The sequence below is a fragment of the Pholis gunnellus genome (genome assembly GCF_910591455.1).
Source record: "Pholis gunnellus genome assembly, chromosome: 6".
Classification (NCBI taxonomy): Eukaryota; Metazoa; Chordata; class Actinopteri; order Perciformes; family Pholidae; genus Pholis; species Pholis gunnellus.
In genome coordinates this window covers 15,914,630-15,929,762 of record NC_136532.1, presented here as the reverse complement: position 1 = coordinate 15,929,762, position 15,133 = coordinate 15,914,630, and the positions used below count along the sequence as shown (strand labels likewise).

General features: G+C 39.5%; 3 protein-coding genes across 3 annotated transcripts; 2 read left to right on the top strand and 1 right to left on the bottom strand.

Annotated features, from left to right (window-relative positions):
- Positions 1 to 604: 604 nt before the first annotated feature.
- nkx6.3 (NK6 homeobox 3) lies at positions 605 to 2,447 on the bottom strand (the record flags this gene model as incomplete). The annotated part of the gene is made up of 3 exons (XM_079161524.1): positions 605 to 832; positions 1,249 to 1,418; positions 2,036 to 2,447. 3 exons carry the CDS (start codon positions 2,445 to 2,447, stop codon positions 605 to 607), a joined length of 810 nt encoding a protein of 269 aa, XP_079017650.1.
- A 2,491-nt stretch (positions 2,448 to 4,938) lies between these two features.
- LOC306698006 (E3 ubiquitin-protein ligase NEURL3-like) lies at positions 4,939 to 7,719 on the top strand. Its single transcript, XM_079162142.1, has 4 exons — positions 4,939 to 5,040; positions 6,118 to 6,630; positions 6,761 to 6,922; positions 7,047 to 7,719. Exons 1-4 carry the CDS (start codon positions 5,010 to 5,012, stop codon positions 7,217 to 7,219), a joined length of 879 nt encoding a protein of 292 aa, XP_079018268.1. The 5' UTR covers positions 4,939 to 5,009; the 3' UTR covers positions 7,220 to 7,719.
- Positions 7,720 to 11,625: 3,906 nt separating this feature from the next.
- On the top strand, positions 11,626 to 13,198 carry LOC306697705 (E3 ubiquitin-protein ligase NEURL3-like). The gene is made up of 3 exons (XM_079161733.1): positions 11,626 to 12,121; positions 12,252 to 12,413; positions 12,538 to 13,198. Exons 1-3 carry the CDS (start codon positions 11,689 to 11,691, stop codon positions 12,708 to 12,710), a joined length of 768 nt encoding a protein of 255 aa, XP_079017859.1. The 5' UTR covers positions 11,626 to 11,688; the 3' UTR covers positions 12,711 to 13,198.
- The last annotated feature ends 1,935 nt before the right edge of the window (positions 13,199 to 15,133 follow it).

Genomic DNA, 15,133 nt, shown 5'->3' with positions numbered 1-15,133 from the left:
ACAGGATGTCTCATTTAGTGCCGTTTTAAAAGCAAGTTCTCTTTGTCCTAAAATTACTTTTCCTCCCGATTTATCCGTTTTTCCATTTAAAATATTTTTTCTGAAACTTTGATTGAAGGGTCGAGGATATTTTCCGCCTATTCTTGTTTTCTTTTCTTCTACAGTGAGACACTTTAACGTTTTCATGTATAGCCTATTGGGCACTTTATGTGGTTTCATTTTGAAAATTAAAATAATCACAAAAAACAAATGCAAAACTTCAGGTTACTCTTTTTTTTATTAGTATTATTACCGATAGCATCATGCAGTTTTTATAATGTTATTTCATAGATTTTTACAAAATGTTGTGTATATCATAATCCCCCCCACACAGCAGTGTAACATCGAACAGGCCAGAGACACAGTAACATATAAAAGTAAACGTCTTTCTAGCTTCATTTTTACAGCCTGTTTGTCTACTGAAACATTTGATGCTCTTTTGTTGGATGACCACAAATGACTTAATAGCTTAAATGATTCGACTTTGTGTTCAAAACGAATAACTTTAATTGCAGCATGCAGGTCTGCTGAGAAGCGCGCACGTGTGCGATTTCCGGGAAGTTTGTCAGACGTGTGGCCCGAGGCGGAGGACGGAGAAAGCCCTGCGGTGTTTGCGCAGCAGCAGCCGGATCTTATCGTCGTCAGAGTCGGGGTCCAGAGGCTTGTTGTACTCTTCGTCCTCTACCTCGTTCTCCGAGGCCTCGCCGCCCTGCCCCGCGAGGCTGGCCTGCGTGGAGCTCGGCTCTGAGGCGCACTTCTTCCTCCACTTGGTGCGTCGGTTCTGAAACCACACCTAAACACAACACAGAGGGCGTCACACTCCGTGGACAACAACGTTGCTTGTTACGTGCATGCTGTTTACAAACAACATGTAAAAGTCATCCTTGCTGGTACATTTCTGCATGATGGTATGTAGATATTGTGTCCTGTTGATGTGCTGATGGCACAGATTAGGATTCTCCGGTTTTGTCTCTTCATGCACTTGTTATTTAATTATGTTGTTGCACTTTTTTTTGCCTGTCAAAACAACAGTGTGTGTGTCTACTTTACACACACACACACACACACACACAATTATGGGAAAACCAAATATATAAAGGAAAACATCAGGAGTAATGTGTTCTAAGCATGTACGTCGTAAGGCTAACCCTAACCTCACACAAAGGCATCATTTCAAAAGCTTTAATGTAAATGTACTGTTATCTTTACCTTGACTTGTGATTCAGTCATTCCCAGAGAATAAGCCAGTCTCGCTCTCTCAGGCCCGGCCAAGTACTTTGTCTGCTCGAATGTTTTCTCCAGAGCAAATATCTGATGTCCACTAAATGTTGGTCTGGTGTGTTTCTTCCTGCCTGTCATCTCCCCCAAAGGACCACTATCTAAAAATATCAAAGGAGAAAACAATACTCAAGAAAAAACATAGAAATAACATTAACCCACTGAAATGCTTAGGATGGGACAATAATGTTCTCTGCATAGCCAGTAAAAGATAATTATCACATATATTTGTGTTTCTACAGTTTCATAATTACTGTTCTTGAATCATGTTCATCCCCTAATTATAAACTGTTTGTTGTAATATAGATAGAATATATAGCATTATCCACATATTATATATAAAGGACATTTTATTTTAAATATTTGATGTGACGTTTGAAATGCCACACACTCATCAACCCCTGTAAATCCTTGTTTTTGTATTTTCTCTTAAATTACACCCCTAAGAAATTACTCTGAAAATGTACAATTAAACCTTTAAAATAATGTTTTGAATATTATCTTATATAATCTCAGCATTATTCAGTTTTCAAAACAATACAAACTAAAGATATTGATCAAATTAGTACATTATACATTACATGATTAGATTAAATGTGTCCTCTTTAGTAAAGACAAAAGACACTCTGGCAACACAAGGTAACACACCTTGTTACAGAGACACATGGAAGTTGTAATGTGTTGGATGTTGAGTCCATGCTGCAGGACTGAGACTCACTGTTTGTGCACTGCTGCCTCCCTCCTCTCCAGTCACAGCCGTTCTCCGCCCAGCAGCTCACGCTTCGCCCCTTCATGGGGCACTCGGCACCGGGCTTGGAGAAGCCGCCCAGGGAGGGGTTGTAGTCCCGGTTATAGTACATGGACGTGCTGGTGACGGAGGGGCTGAACCCCCCCATGGTGGAGTATCCGGACAGCAGGGTGGTGGTGCCCGCGGAGCCCATCGCCATCATGGAGCGGCTCAGGATGTCGCTGATGCCGTGAGGCGTCCCCTGCAGCTGGCTGTTTAGACCCGGGTTGAGTTTGTAGAAAGAGTTGGGCACTGAGTACTGGCACACTGGGGCCTTGAGCTCCGACGGGAATTGGTTCAGGCTGTTGTTGAACAGAAAAGGCCCCTGGATGTTTGGATCCATGGGAAGCACTGTTACTTTGCCTCCAGGTCTCAGTAACACATCCAATAAGATCCAGGCAGGAAAAGACCTCTGATGGGCCCTCAAGGAGTTCTCTCACCCACAGCCGATCACACTCACCGTCCCCAGATACTAAAATATTTAAGAACACTAATAGCAATTTTAACAAAGTCCTTGGTGTTTGCTTAAGTTAATCAAAAAAAGCAGATACACACTTCACTCTCGCCCTTCACCTCTTCTCAGCCACAGTGTGGTCTGTGATAATCCCATATCTGACGTCTCAGGCGAGCCCTCTGGTCACCGATTTTTAGTGTTCTCCTAAAGACACATGCCTCCTGCCGGCTCTCTCCTCAGAGGTCATAAATAAGCAGTATCTGGAAATGGAGTGGCACCTTGATAAAGATAGGCCACATTAGAATGCAGCCTGGGATTGGCCTGGGTCTCACAGCTTTAATGCCTCTCTATTGGCTCCTCGCTGAGAGCCAAGCCTTTTATTGGAAGGCAGCAGATTAATAGTGTTTTGAACAGGTGGAGTGGGAACAAGTTGATTTTTTGATGGCCTGCCATGTCTGACCAAGTGTGGTGGAGCAGAGGCAGCTGAGCCTGGAGTACACAGAGGAGGAGGAGAAGGAGGGCAGCTTTTTTTCTACGTTTATTTCTGGAAACAAACACAATATATATTGTTGTATTGTATGTAACATAACCATAACCCAAATGTCACAAAATATACATATGTACCACTTCATGTCAGTTAAAACACTATTATATTATAGTGTTATCTATTGTTTTTTCTCCTAATATGCAATGCTTTAGATATATTCAGAAAATGCAAAGAAATTGTCAAAAAGTTATTAAAGATATCAAATCTAAATCTCAAACCTCACGTTACCTCATTCAGTTTCAAATATTCACAAACTCTCATCTTAATCTTCCAGTTTCAATAAGCAGTGGCAACATACCACATCGTATCCTTTTTACGAACATGGAATATGAGTTATAAAGTGTATTGATAATGTATTGTGTGGTTTTGAATTAGAAATCATGAACAAGTAAATGTTTCATTTTAAGATTTGAGATTTTCTTTTTAAATCTCTAAAGGTATTTACTATATTAATTAAGGACAATTGATACCTGATATGAGGTTGGTATTGGGCCACGTACCATTTCAATAAGTACTTGAATACCAAGTATTTTAATTTATTTCAATACAATTCAGCCCAGATCTTGATTTAGCATTGTGGCTATCCACTAGCATTACATCTGAAGACAGAAGCTGAGGTTTGATCAATTACAGATTATTTTCTACCATCAACCACAACAATGATGTGATTCTTTTGTTATGCTTTGTTTGAACTCTATTGGCACATTTAATCAAATACATTTTAATAATATATGACTTACTGTTATGCTTTATGAATTGGGGTGGGCACATTAATGGGTTTTTGTAGTTCTCGCAGTAACCTTGACATATCTTAACTACAGGATGAATAGAGAATATCATTTTCTTATATGATAAGAGTAGAACTGTATGCATAGAATCAAACACTTATCATTATCTTCCCAACACACGCATCTGAAAACGTGTCAAATATTGCTGTGGGCCTGTTATATCTGACACACGTTAAGCCATGCCTACATCTGATAATATATTTCAGATGTGGCCTGCAGTCACTGTCAGGTGACGGGATGTTGAGGTAAGGAAAGTCATGTGTTGATTCATAGAAAGAGGAGAGCTAGTAAGTTTCCAAGAGGGATGACATCACTGGGGAGTCCCAGTCATGTCCTCATCCTGACACGTGGTCGCGACTGCTAACCAATGAGCACGAAATAAATGACAAGGCGTGTGTCCTGTAGAGGGCGACAACGCTGTGCACCCTCTGGTGTATGATTTACTGGAAACAACCAAGGATATTTGAAAGTACGGCGCTTTGCATGCTCTCATCACTTAACCTCGTATGTGTGTCAATCAAATCCACTGAGTCAGTCACGGAAGTGGTATCCAAAATGTTGGTGGTATTTTCCATGACACTTTGAAAAAGGGGACTTTTCTAGTGTTTCTTCTTAAAGGAATTCATATTGCATTATGTTTCCTGCTGTGTGGCTGTTATACAACGGCAGCGTCGAGCTCAGGACATTCAAATAGGCAGCTACAACAGATTATCGGCAACATCTAAATCTGCAAGTTGTGCATTTCTTATAGCACATAAACTACTGCTCAACATGGGAGCAAAAAAGCACAGAGTTCAGGACGTCAGGTTGTGATTTATGCTTGTATTGCTGCACTAAACGAATGATTCAAACAGAAACTTAACAAAATGATTTGTTTGTGAACCTGCCCGACCTTGCCAGCAGCAGGTAAATTTCCAAACTTTGGTTCCTCCCTGACTCCTCCTCCTTTCACTGTCCATGTGATGCAGGAGAATGTTTGTGTTTTGAAGACTCACGTGCACCACGTTTTAAAAGCAGCAAACTCTCCAACTTCATGACAATTGCACGAAGATACAGACGAGAGCACATCTTCTATCAAAACCTTCAAACCTTCAAAGTACCTTCTGCCTCTTCAAGATGGTGAAAGAAAGTGACAACGGGAACTCTGGTGAGATATTTGTTCTTTGGTCTTCATTGACTTAGTATGCAACTTACAATACTGCTTTAAATGTCACTAAGACTCTCTGTTATAAACACACTTTGTCAAGTTCCATTTAAGAAGTCAGAATTAATATAAAGTCAGTTGTATATTATTACCAACTTAATACTAATAATGAAATCATGTAAATAGTAATTCATTTACAGTTTTTCATATTAGTGACTCAAATGTTGGTGAAAGGGATTATTTTATAGCTCTTATCAATATTTTTTTATAAAAAAAGTATATATCTTAAGTATGAAAATAATTCGTATAGTGAAAGTCTCTACTCCATACATTGAAGTTATTGTTAATGTTAAAAATCGGATTAGGTGAGAACCAAAACAGGAGCGCGTTGATAAGTGATGTAAAACAGATGATTAGCAAACGAGGAAGAAGACTTAAAAAAGACACAAAAGGGTGAAATGAAGGAGATGACTAGAAACTACATGTTTTACTGGAAATGCTTAGCTTGTCACCGGTGAGTGAAAGGCTTCACATACAGGACATAGTTGCTTAATGCTACCCATGCGTTAGTCATGATTGGATACAGTGTTTTCTTCCAAGTATTCATCTTTATATGAACTGCCCATCTTTCTCTGAAGTGAAAGCATGTGTGTGTGTTACTTTCATAATGACTTTTTTTTTTATTTTGTAGTTGTAAAATCTCATTCAGAATCAACTTTATCAGTCTATTACCATGAATGATTAGCTAACATCCTGTTAGAATAAAGAGAAAATATAGGCATTGTAATCTTAATGTTATATCAATGATAAAGATACGGTGTCATGGTGTTAAGAAATGAGTCTTTATTATGAGATTGTTTTATCAAACAGTGTCACTTATTCATAACAGACTGAACAGAGGAAACGTCTCCATGCTACTGTTCACTTCTTACAATACAAAATTCTGCACAACATTTGTCGTAATTTTTTTTCTGTAATTACAGTGCAGATGTAATCTACATGATTGGAAATAATCAAACAATAATAAGTGAACATGGGTCGCACATCAAGATTCTCAACCGTGTTTTTGCTCCTTTGCAGTTGTTGGGTCAGAGACGTCACACAGATGTGGCCTGTCCTGCCTCGGTCCTTTGACCTTCCACCCTCTGGCTGTGGGAGACATGGTCAGCCTGAGCAATGGGTGTCGACGCGCAGAGAGGACGAGGAACACGTTCAAGAACGGCCTGGTGTTCAGCAGCCGCCCGGCAAAGATCCAGGAGAAGATTCGTCTGAGGGTTGAGAAAGATTGTTTCAACTGGCAAGGAGCTATGCGTGTTGGCTTCACCAACGTGTCGCCCTCGGACAGATCTCTGCCTCTGCCCAACATGGCCATCCCCAACCTCACTGACATCCAAGGGCACTGGGCTGCCCCAGTGCCTGAATCCCACTGCCAAGCAGGTTCAGAGCTGGAGTTCTGGCTCTCTGGTAAAGGCACCGTATACATCACAAGCCACAACATCAAGCAGCACAAGCAACTGAAAGGAGTGGATGTCAGCAAGCCGCTATGGGCCATGATAGACATCTATGGACAGACATGCGCCATTTCCCTCCTAGGTATGTTTACTACAATGGTGTATCGTTTGCTGTGCAGCCTGTTTTTCTTGTTCCTATTTGTTTCACATGCACTGACAAAGCCAAGTTCATGTTTACTTGTTACTAAAAGATGTAATACTCTTTGCTGCAGGCTCAGAGAGAAGGGAGCTGTTTTACACCAGACGGTCCTGTCCTGCACCTGAACACCTCACCTCACCTGATGCAGACAGCCTCAACACTTTGATTCCTGTCTCAAGCCTCCATGGAAACAGTGATGAAAGCATCTCCTGTCTTGACATGAAAGTCCCATCAGGTAAGAAAGAGTCCTTCCAACCAAATGCAACCAGATTTCAGTGATTTCAGTGCACATTGGTCACCAGATAGAACCTATCCCTGATGACAATCTTGTAATTGTGATTCCTCTGATTTGATTGCAGATGGAGGCAGCGTAATGGACTGTGTGGTGTGCATGGAAAAACAGGCCAGAATCACTTTGTCTTGCGGCCACCAGTGTTTATGTAACCAGTGCGCTTTAAGTGTCTTCCAAAAGTTTGGCACATGCCCGCTGTGCCGATACAAGATCAGCGCTTCATCAGTGAGGGGTATGTGAGGTTTGTCTCTGGGCTGTTCTAAGCTCCAAGACGACAGGAAACACCAAATACAAGCTACTGAGTGACTGTGACAAAGAAAACACTCTGAGTAGCATCTACTTAATGTTAGCTGGTAGCCGCATCAATCGCAACCCAGCCAGGAACCTTTGTCACATGTCATTGAACTCTCTCAAATGTTGTACAGCATATGTGTAAGATAAGATGAACTGAGATGTTGAGGTGAATACACAAGCTCATCATGTGAAAGAATGTAGGAAACTGCTTTACTACACTTTTTATTGTGATTGTTAAATATGGATAATAGCAAGAATGTAACCTTTTGGTGAAGCCAATCAATGACAAATACTGTTTTGCACTCAGTTCAGCACAAAGTGTAATGTCATTCACAGTCACTGCACAGTGTATTTTGCCTCCTTGATGTTGTAAATCTTGAATCATTCTCTAATTTTGTAAAAAGAAAAAGAATAATTTATATTTTTATATTATTTGATCGTCAAAATATGACAATATCAATAAAAAGTTTTATATTTATAACAACATTGTCTTTTATATTGTTATTTTCAAACCTACAATGTGTGTGTGATACAAATTCCTAAATGTTCTTTGTCTATTAACTTATTAAATTGATATAACTGTTAACTGTTATCCAATGAGATTTTCATTTGGGAGAACATTTGATAAAACAAGTTGACTTTGAGTTTTGTCACGAATGAACTGCCAAGCTCAAAATAAGAGCATGTTGTCAGATAAGGGCACATTATTCATGTTGCAAAGAATGATTTATAATTAAAAAAATGAACACAATACTAGCACATGACAGAAATCACGAGTCTCAATAATAGTTGCTGTCTCCACACTTACGAATACACTGTTTACATGTATAATTATAATTATTTGCATAAATGATGTAGCATATCTTCAATAGGTTCCTGAAATGTGAAAGTGCAACAAGCTGTCAAGTTTCGTTATTACATGATATAGCCGTAAAAATCTAAATAACCTTTATCATTGCAGCAAAGCAAATGATTAACAAAGCCGGCTGAAAACAAAACAAATTACAGGTCAGGTGTTTGAATTCGACCTTCAGGGTCAAATGTGACTGATACTGTCATAATCAAACGTTTTTCCTCTGTTTCGTGTTTCCTTTGACAGTTTTCATCGTCTGCCCCGCGCTGATTAGTTTCACCTGTTGCCACCACACTTCCTGCTCACCTGTTCTCACTCCCTTAATTAATCTGTCTCCACATACCAGCCCAGCTCCTTTGTGCTTTCTTGGTTTGTCTTCGTTTCGTTTCTGTTTCTGTTGCTACTGTATTTATTTCCCTCTCATTCAGCTGAGTGGGGGAGTACAGTCTTCAGTAACACCAGGTTTTTGCCACAATATCATGTCCTTGCTGTCACATTTGGAAACTGTGCATTTCTTTACTCCTGTTAGTTCTTATTTCAGTCTCAGATCGACACAATCCTCCTCCACCCCATTCTCCTTCAGTCTTAACTCTAAACCAGTCTTCCCAGTTGGTGCTTCTGAGCTCATCTGAAGTTTCGCTTCATTTCGCATCCATCTAGATCTACGTCAGTGCTCTATGTACTACCACCAGTGTCTAGACTCCATCGTGGGGGATATTCCTGAACAGCTCATGGCATCACTTCCCGTTTAAAACATTCATCTCAGAATGAGAAGAGATGATTTAAGCGATATGTTATAAACTAATTTCCACCTGCAGTCCCTATAATTATCTCACGATGGGGTCTAATTGGCAAAAGACTCCTATTTCCTCACCTTTCCTATCGTGCACTTTGTGACAAATAGATTAATTGATTTGCTCTTAAGCCAACAATTTAGGTTTAAGGGCATTAATGTTGGATCTCGCCCGTTTGACAAACAGATTCCTTTGCAGATGTAATCTTCCTGATGATCTCCGATGCAAACATGAGGTTTGTCTTCTAGTAAACGTGACCCTCAAGGTTTGCATGCAAAGGATATGCATTACAGTAATGCATATTGTTAACACGTGCGCAGCCAACTTCTAAGGTTCATGACACGTGCACAGGTTTCAGTCATGTATCCCTTGTGTGGCCACGGAAATCTCATCAGATTACGTTCAATAACAAGTGACCGCATAACATATCAAAGAGAAAATCAGTGATGGGAACATATTGTTCTGCAGATATGATCTACATGATTTGCACAACAAGTATGAGAACAAGGAGGCGAGGTCACATTTGTACAGAAATGGAAGCATTGTTTTTAAAATACATTACTTTGCTGATGTGTTATTAATAATGGGTAATTCTGCCATGCATTTATTATTCAATTAAATACATGAAATGCTGCAATGCTCTTTTCTACTTCAAGAAATCATAACACAATGTAAATATAACTTTTATTATATTTATTGATAATGTGTCTGTGATAAAGTGCTTTTTAAGATTTTTCAGTTTAAATTAGTGATGAAATCACATATTCAGTGTTGAATGATACTTTGTGCTTTCACACTATTTCTACAGATGGATGGCGGCATTTTTGGGACTTTGGCAACATCTGTCTTTATTCATGGTCAAATATAAACTCCACACAGTTCTTTTCAGGCCCACTAAGAGGCAGTGTGGCACTGCGTATTATATGAATGTCCACTGCAGAACAAAGAGGACATTTTTGGCAAAGGGCATCTTGTTCACAGATTTTTGGAAACAGGGTATGGATTCTAACTTTGACATCCAAACAAACAGCATCAGGCAGAAGGAAGGATCCATTCACTAACATACATTATCAGACCAGTGATGGAATACAAATTGTATCTTCTAATTGTGTCTTTCCACATCTATCTATAGCTTGTTTCTCATCTGGACTGAGATTCCTGACTACTGCTCAACATGGGAGCAACAAAGCACAGAGTTCAGGACGTCAGGTTGTGATTTATGCTTGTATTGCTGCACTAAACGAATGATTCAAACAGAAACTTAACAAAATGATTTGTTTGTGAACCTGCCCGACCTTGCCAGCAGCAGGTAAATTTCCAAACTTTGGTTCCTCCCTGACTCCTCCTTTCACTGTCCATGTGATGCAGGAGAATGTTTGGTGTTTTGAAGACTCACGTGCACCGAGTTTTAAAAGCAGCAAACTCTCCAACTTCATGACAATTGCACGAAGATACAGACGAGAGCACATCTTCTATCAAAACCTTCAAACCTTCAAAGTACCTTCTGCCTCTTCAAGATGGTGAAAGAGAGTGACAACGGGAACTCTGGTGAGATATTTGTTCTTTGGTCTTTACAGTGACTTAGTATGCAACTTACAATACAGCTTTAAATGTCAATAAGACTCTCTGTTATAAACACACTTTGTCAAGTTCCATTTAAGAAGTCAGAACTAATATAAAGTCAGTTGTATATTATTACCAACTTAATACTAATAATGAAATCATGTAAATCGTAATTCATTTACAGTTTTTCATATTATTGACTCAAATGTTTGTGAAAGGGATTATTTTATAGCTCTTATCAATATCTTTTTGATAAAAAAATAGTACTTGACGTTGGTATGAAAGTAGTTTGCATAGTTAAGTTTTTTTATGCATATGTGCATCATGAAAACATCCCTATCTTCCTATTCTTTCAAAAGGCTACTGAAAGTCTCTACTCCATACATTCAAATTATTAAAAAAATCGGATTAGGTGAGAACCAAAACAGGAGCGCGTTGATAAGTGATGTAAAACAGATGATTAGCAAACGAGGAAGAAGACTTAAAAAAGACACAAAAGGGTGAAATGAAGGAGATGACTAGAAACTACATGTTTTACTGGAAATGCTCAGCTTGTCACCGGTGAGTGAAAGGCTTCACATACAGGACATAGTTGCTTAATGCTACCTATGTGTTAGTCATGATTGGATACAGTGTTTTCTTCCAAGTATTCATCTTTATATGAACTGCCCATCTTTCTCTGAAGTGAAAGCGTGTGTGTGTGTTACTTTCATAATGACTTTTTTTATAATGTCGGAGTTGTAAAATCTCATTCAGAATCAACTTTATCACTCTATTACCATGAATGATTAGCTAACATCCTGTTAGAATAAAGAGAAAATATAGGCATTGTAATCTTAATGTTATCTCAATGATAAAGATACGGTGTCATGGTGTTAAGAAATGAGTCTTTATTATGAGATTGTTTTATCAAACAGTGTCACTTATTCATAACAGACTGAACAGAGGAAACGTCTCCATGCTACTGTTCACTTCTTACAATACAGAATTCTGCACAACATTTGTCGTATTTTTTTTCTGTAATTACAGTGCAGATGTAATCTACATGATTGGAAATAATCAAACAATAATAAGTGAACATGGTCGCACATCAAGATTCTTAACCGTGTTTTTGCTCCTTTGCAGTTGTTGGGTCAGAGACGTCACACAGATGTGGCCTGTCCTGCCTCGGTCCTTTGACCTTCCACCCTCTGGCTGTGGGAGACATGGTCAGCCTGAGCAATGGGTGTCGACGCGCAGAGAGGACGAGGAACACGTTCAAGAACGGCCTGGTGTTCAGCAGCCGCCCGGCAAAGATCCAGGAGAAGATTCGTCTGAGGGTCGAGAAAGATTTGTTCAACTGGCAAGGAGCTATGCGTGTTGGCTTCACCAACGTGTCGCCCTCGGACAGATCTCTGCCTCTGCCCAACATGGCCATCCCCAACCTCACTGACATCCAAGGGCACTGGGCTGCCCCAGTGCCTGAATCCCACTGCCAAGCAGGTTCAGAGCTGGAGTTCTGGCTCTCTGGTAAAGGCACCGTATACATCACAAGCCACAACATCAAGCAGCACAAGCTGCTGACAGGAGTGGATGTCAGCAAGCCGCTATGGGCCATGATAGACATCTATGGACAGACATGCGCCATTTCCCTCCTAGGTATGTTTACTACAATGGTGTATCGTTTGCTGTGCAGCCTGTTTTTCTTGTTCCTATTTGATTCACATGCACTGACAAAGCCAAGTTCATGTTTACTTGTTACTAAAAGATGTAATACTCTTTGCTGCAGGCTCAGAGAGAAGGGAGCTGTTTTACACCAGACGGTCCTGTCCTGCACCTGAACACCTCACCTCACCTGATGCAGACAGCCTCAACAGTTTGATTCCTGTCTCAAGCCTCCATGGAAACAGTGATGAAAGCATCTCCTGTCTTGACATGAAAGTCCCATCAGGTAAGAAAGAGTCCTTCCAACCAAATGCAACCAGATTTCAGTGATTTCAGTGCACATTGGTCACCAGATAGAACCTATCCCTGATGACAATCTTGTAATTGTGATTCCTCTGATTTGATTGCAGATGGAGGCAGCGTAATGGACTGTGTGGTGTGCATGGAAAAACAGGCCAGAATCACTTTGTCTTGCGGCCACCAGTGTTTATGTAACCAGTGCGCTTTAAGTGTCTTCCAAAAGTTTGGCACATGCCCGCTGTGCCGATACAAGATCAGCGCTTCATCAGTGGGGGGTATGTGAGGTTTGTCTCTGGGCTGTTCTAAGCTCCAAGACGACAGGAAACACCAAACACAAGCTACTGAGTGACTGTGACAAAGAAAACACTCTGAGTAGCATCTACTTCATGTTAGCTGGTAGCCGCATCAATCGCAACCCAGCCAGGAACCTTTGTCACATGTTATTGAACTCTCTCAAATGTTGTACAGCATATGTGTAAGATAAGATGAACTGAGATGTTGAGGTGAATACACAAACTCATCATGTGAAAGAATGTAGGAAACTGCTTTACTACACTTTTTATTGTGACTGTTAAATATGGATAATAGCAAGAATGTAACCTTTTGGTGAAGCCAATCAATGACAAATACTGTTTTGCACTCAGTTCAGCACAAAGTGTAATGTCATTCACAGTCACTGCACAGTGTATTTTGCCTCCTTGATGTTGTAAATCTTGAATCATTCTCTAATTTTGTAAAAAGAAAAAGAATAATTTATATTTTTATATTATTTGATCGTCAAAATATGACTATATCAATAAAAAGTTTTATATTTATAACAACATTGTCTTTTATATTGTTATTTTCAAACCTACAATGTGTGTGTGATACAAATTCCTAAATGTTCTTTGTCTATTAACTTATTAAATTGATATAACTGTTAACTGTTATCCAATGAGATTTTGATTTGGGAGAACATTTGATAAAACAAGTTGACTTTGAGTTTTGTCACGAATGAACTGCCGAGCTCAAAATAAGAGCATGTTGTCAGATAAGGGCACATTATTCATGTTGCAAAGAATGATTTATAATTTAAAAAATGAACACAATACTAGCACATGACAGAAATCACGAGTCTCAATAATAGTTGCTGTCTCCACACTTACGAATACACTGTTTACATGTATAATTATAATTATTTGCATAAATTATGTAGCATATCTTCAATAGGTTCCTGAAATGTGAAAGTGCAACAAGCTGTCAAGTTTCGTTATTACATGATATAGCCGTAAAAATCTAAATAACCTTTATCATTGCAGCAAAGCAAATGATTAACAAAGCCGGCTGAAAACAAAACAAATTACAGGTCAGGTGTTTGAATTCGACCTTCAGGGTCAAATGTGACTGATACTGTCATAATCAAACGTTTTTCCTCTGTTTCGTGTTTCCTTTGCCAGTTTTCATCGTCTGCCCCGCGCTGATTAGTTTCACCTGTTGCCACCACACTTCCTGCTCACCTGTTCTCACTCCCTTAATTAGTCTGTCTCCACATACCAGCCCAGCTCCTTTGTGCTTTCTTGGTTTGTCTTCGTTTCGTTTCTGTTTCTGTTGCTACTGTATTCATTTCCCTCTCATTCAGCTGAGTGGGGGAGTACAGTCTTCAGTAACACCAGGTTTTTGCCACAATATCATGTCCTTGCTGTCACATTTGGAAACTGTGCATTTCTTTACTCCTGTTAGTTCTTATTTCAGTCTCAGATCGACACAATCCTCCTCCACCCCATTCTCCTTCAGTCTTAACTCTAAACCAGTCTTCCCAGTTGGTGCTTCTGAGCTCATCTGAAGTTTCGCTTCATATCGCATCCATCTAGATCTACGTCAGTGCTCTATGTACTACCACCAGTGTCTAGACTCCATCGTGGGGGATATTCCTGAACAGCTCATGGCATCACTTCCCGTTTAAAACATTCATCTCAGAATGAGAAGAGATGATTTAAGCGATATGTTATAAACTAATTTCCACCTGCAGTCCCTATAATTATCTCACGATGGGGTCTAATTGGCAAAAGACTCCTATTTCCTCACCTTTCCTATCGTGCACTTAGTGACAAATAGATTAATTGATTTGCTCTTAAGCCAACAATTTAGGTTTAAGGGCATTAATGTTGGATCTCGCCCATTTGACAAACAGATTCCTTTGCAGATGTAATCTTCCTGATGATCTCCGATGCAAACATGAGGTTTGTCTTCTAGTAAACGTGACCCTCAAGGTTTGCATGCAAAGGATATGCATTACAGTAATGCATATTGTTAACACGTGCGCAGCCAACTTCTAAGGTTCATGACACCTGCACAGGTTTCAGTCATGTATCCCTTGTGTGGCCACGGAAATCTCATCAGATTACGTTCAATAACAAGTGACCGCATAACATATCAAAGAGAAAATCAGTGATGGGAACATATTGTTCTGCAGATATGATCTACATGATTTGCACAACAAGTATGAGAACAAGGAGGCGAGGTCACATTTGTACAGAAATGGAAGCATTGTTTTTAAAATACATTACTTTGCTGATGTGTTATTAATAATGGGTAATTCTGCCATGCATTTATTATTCAATTAAATACATGAAATGCTGCAATGCTCTTTTCTACTTCAAGAAATCATAACACAATGTAAATATAACTTTTATTATATTTATTGATAATGTGTCTGTGATAAAGTGC

Coding starts and splice junctions, on each gene's coding strand:
- LOC306697705 (XM_079161733.1), top strand. CDS start 11,689: ATGGTCAGCCTGAGCAATGGGTGTCGACGCGCAGAGAGGACGAGGAAC. Junction 12,122..12,251: donor ATGCGCCATTTCCCTCCTAG/GTATGTTTACTA, acceptor TCTTTGCTGCAG/GCTCAGAGAGAAGGGAGCTG. Junction 12,414..12,537: donor TGACATGAAAGTCCCATCAG/GTAAGAAAGAGT, acceptor ATTTGATTGCAG/ATGGAGGCAGCGTAATGGAC.
- LOC306698006 (XM_079162142.1), top strand. CDS start 5,010: ATGGTGAAAGAAAGTGACAACGGGAACTCTG. Junction 5,041..6,117: donor AAGTGACAACGGGAACTCTG/GTGAGATATTTG, acceptor GCTCCTTTGCAG/TTGTTGGGTCAGAGACGTCA. Junction 6,923..7,046: donor TGACATGAAAGTCCCATCAG/GTAAGAAAGAGT, acceptor ATTTGATTGCAG/ATGGAGGCAGCGTAATGGAC.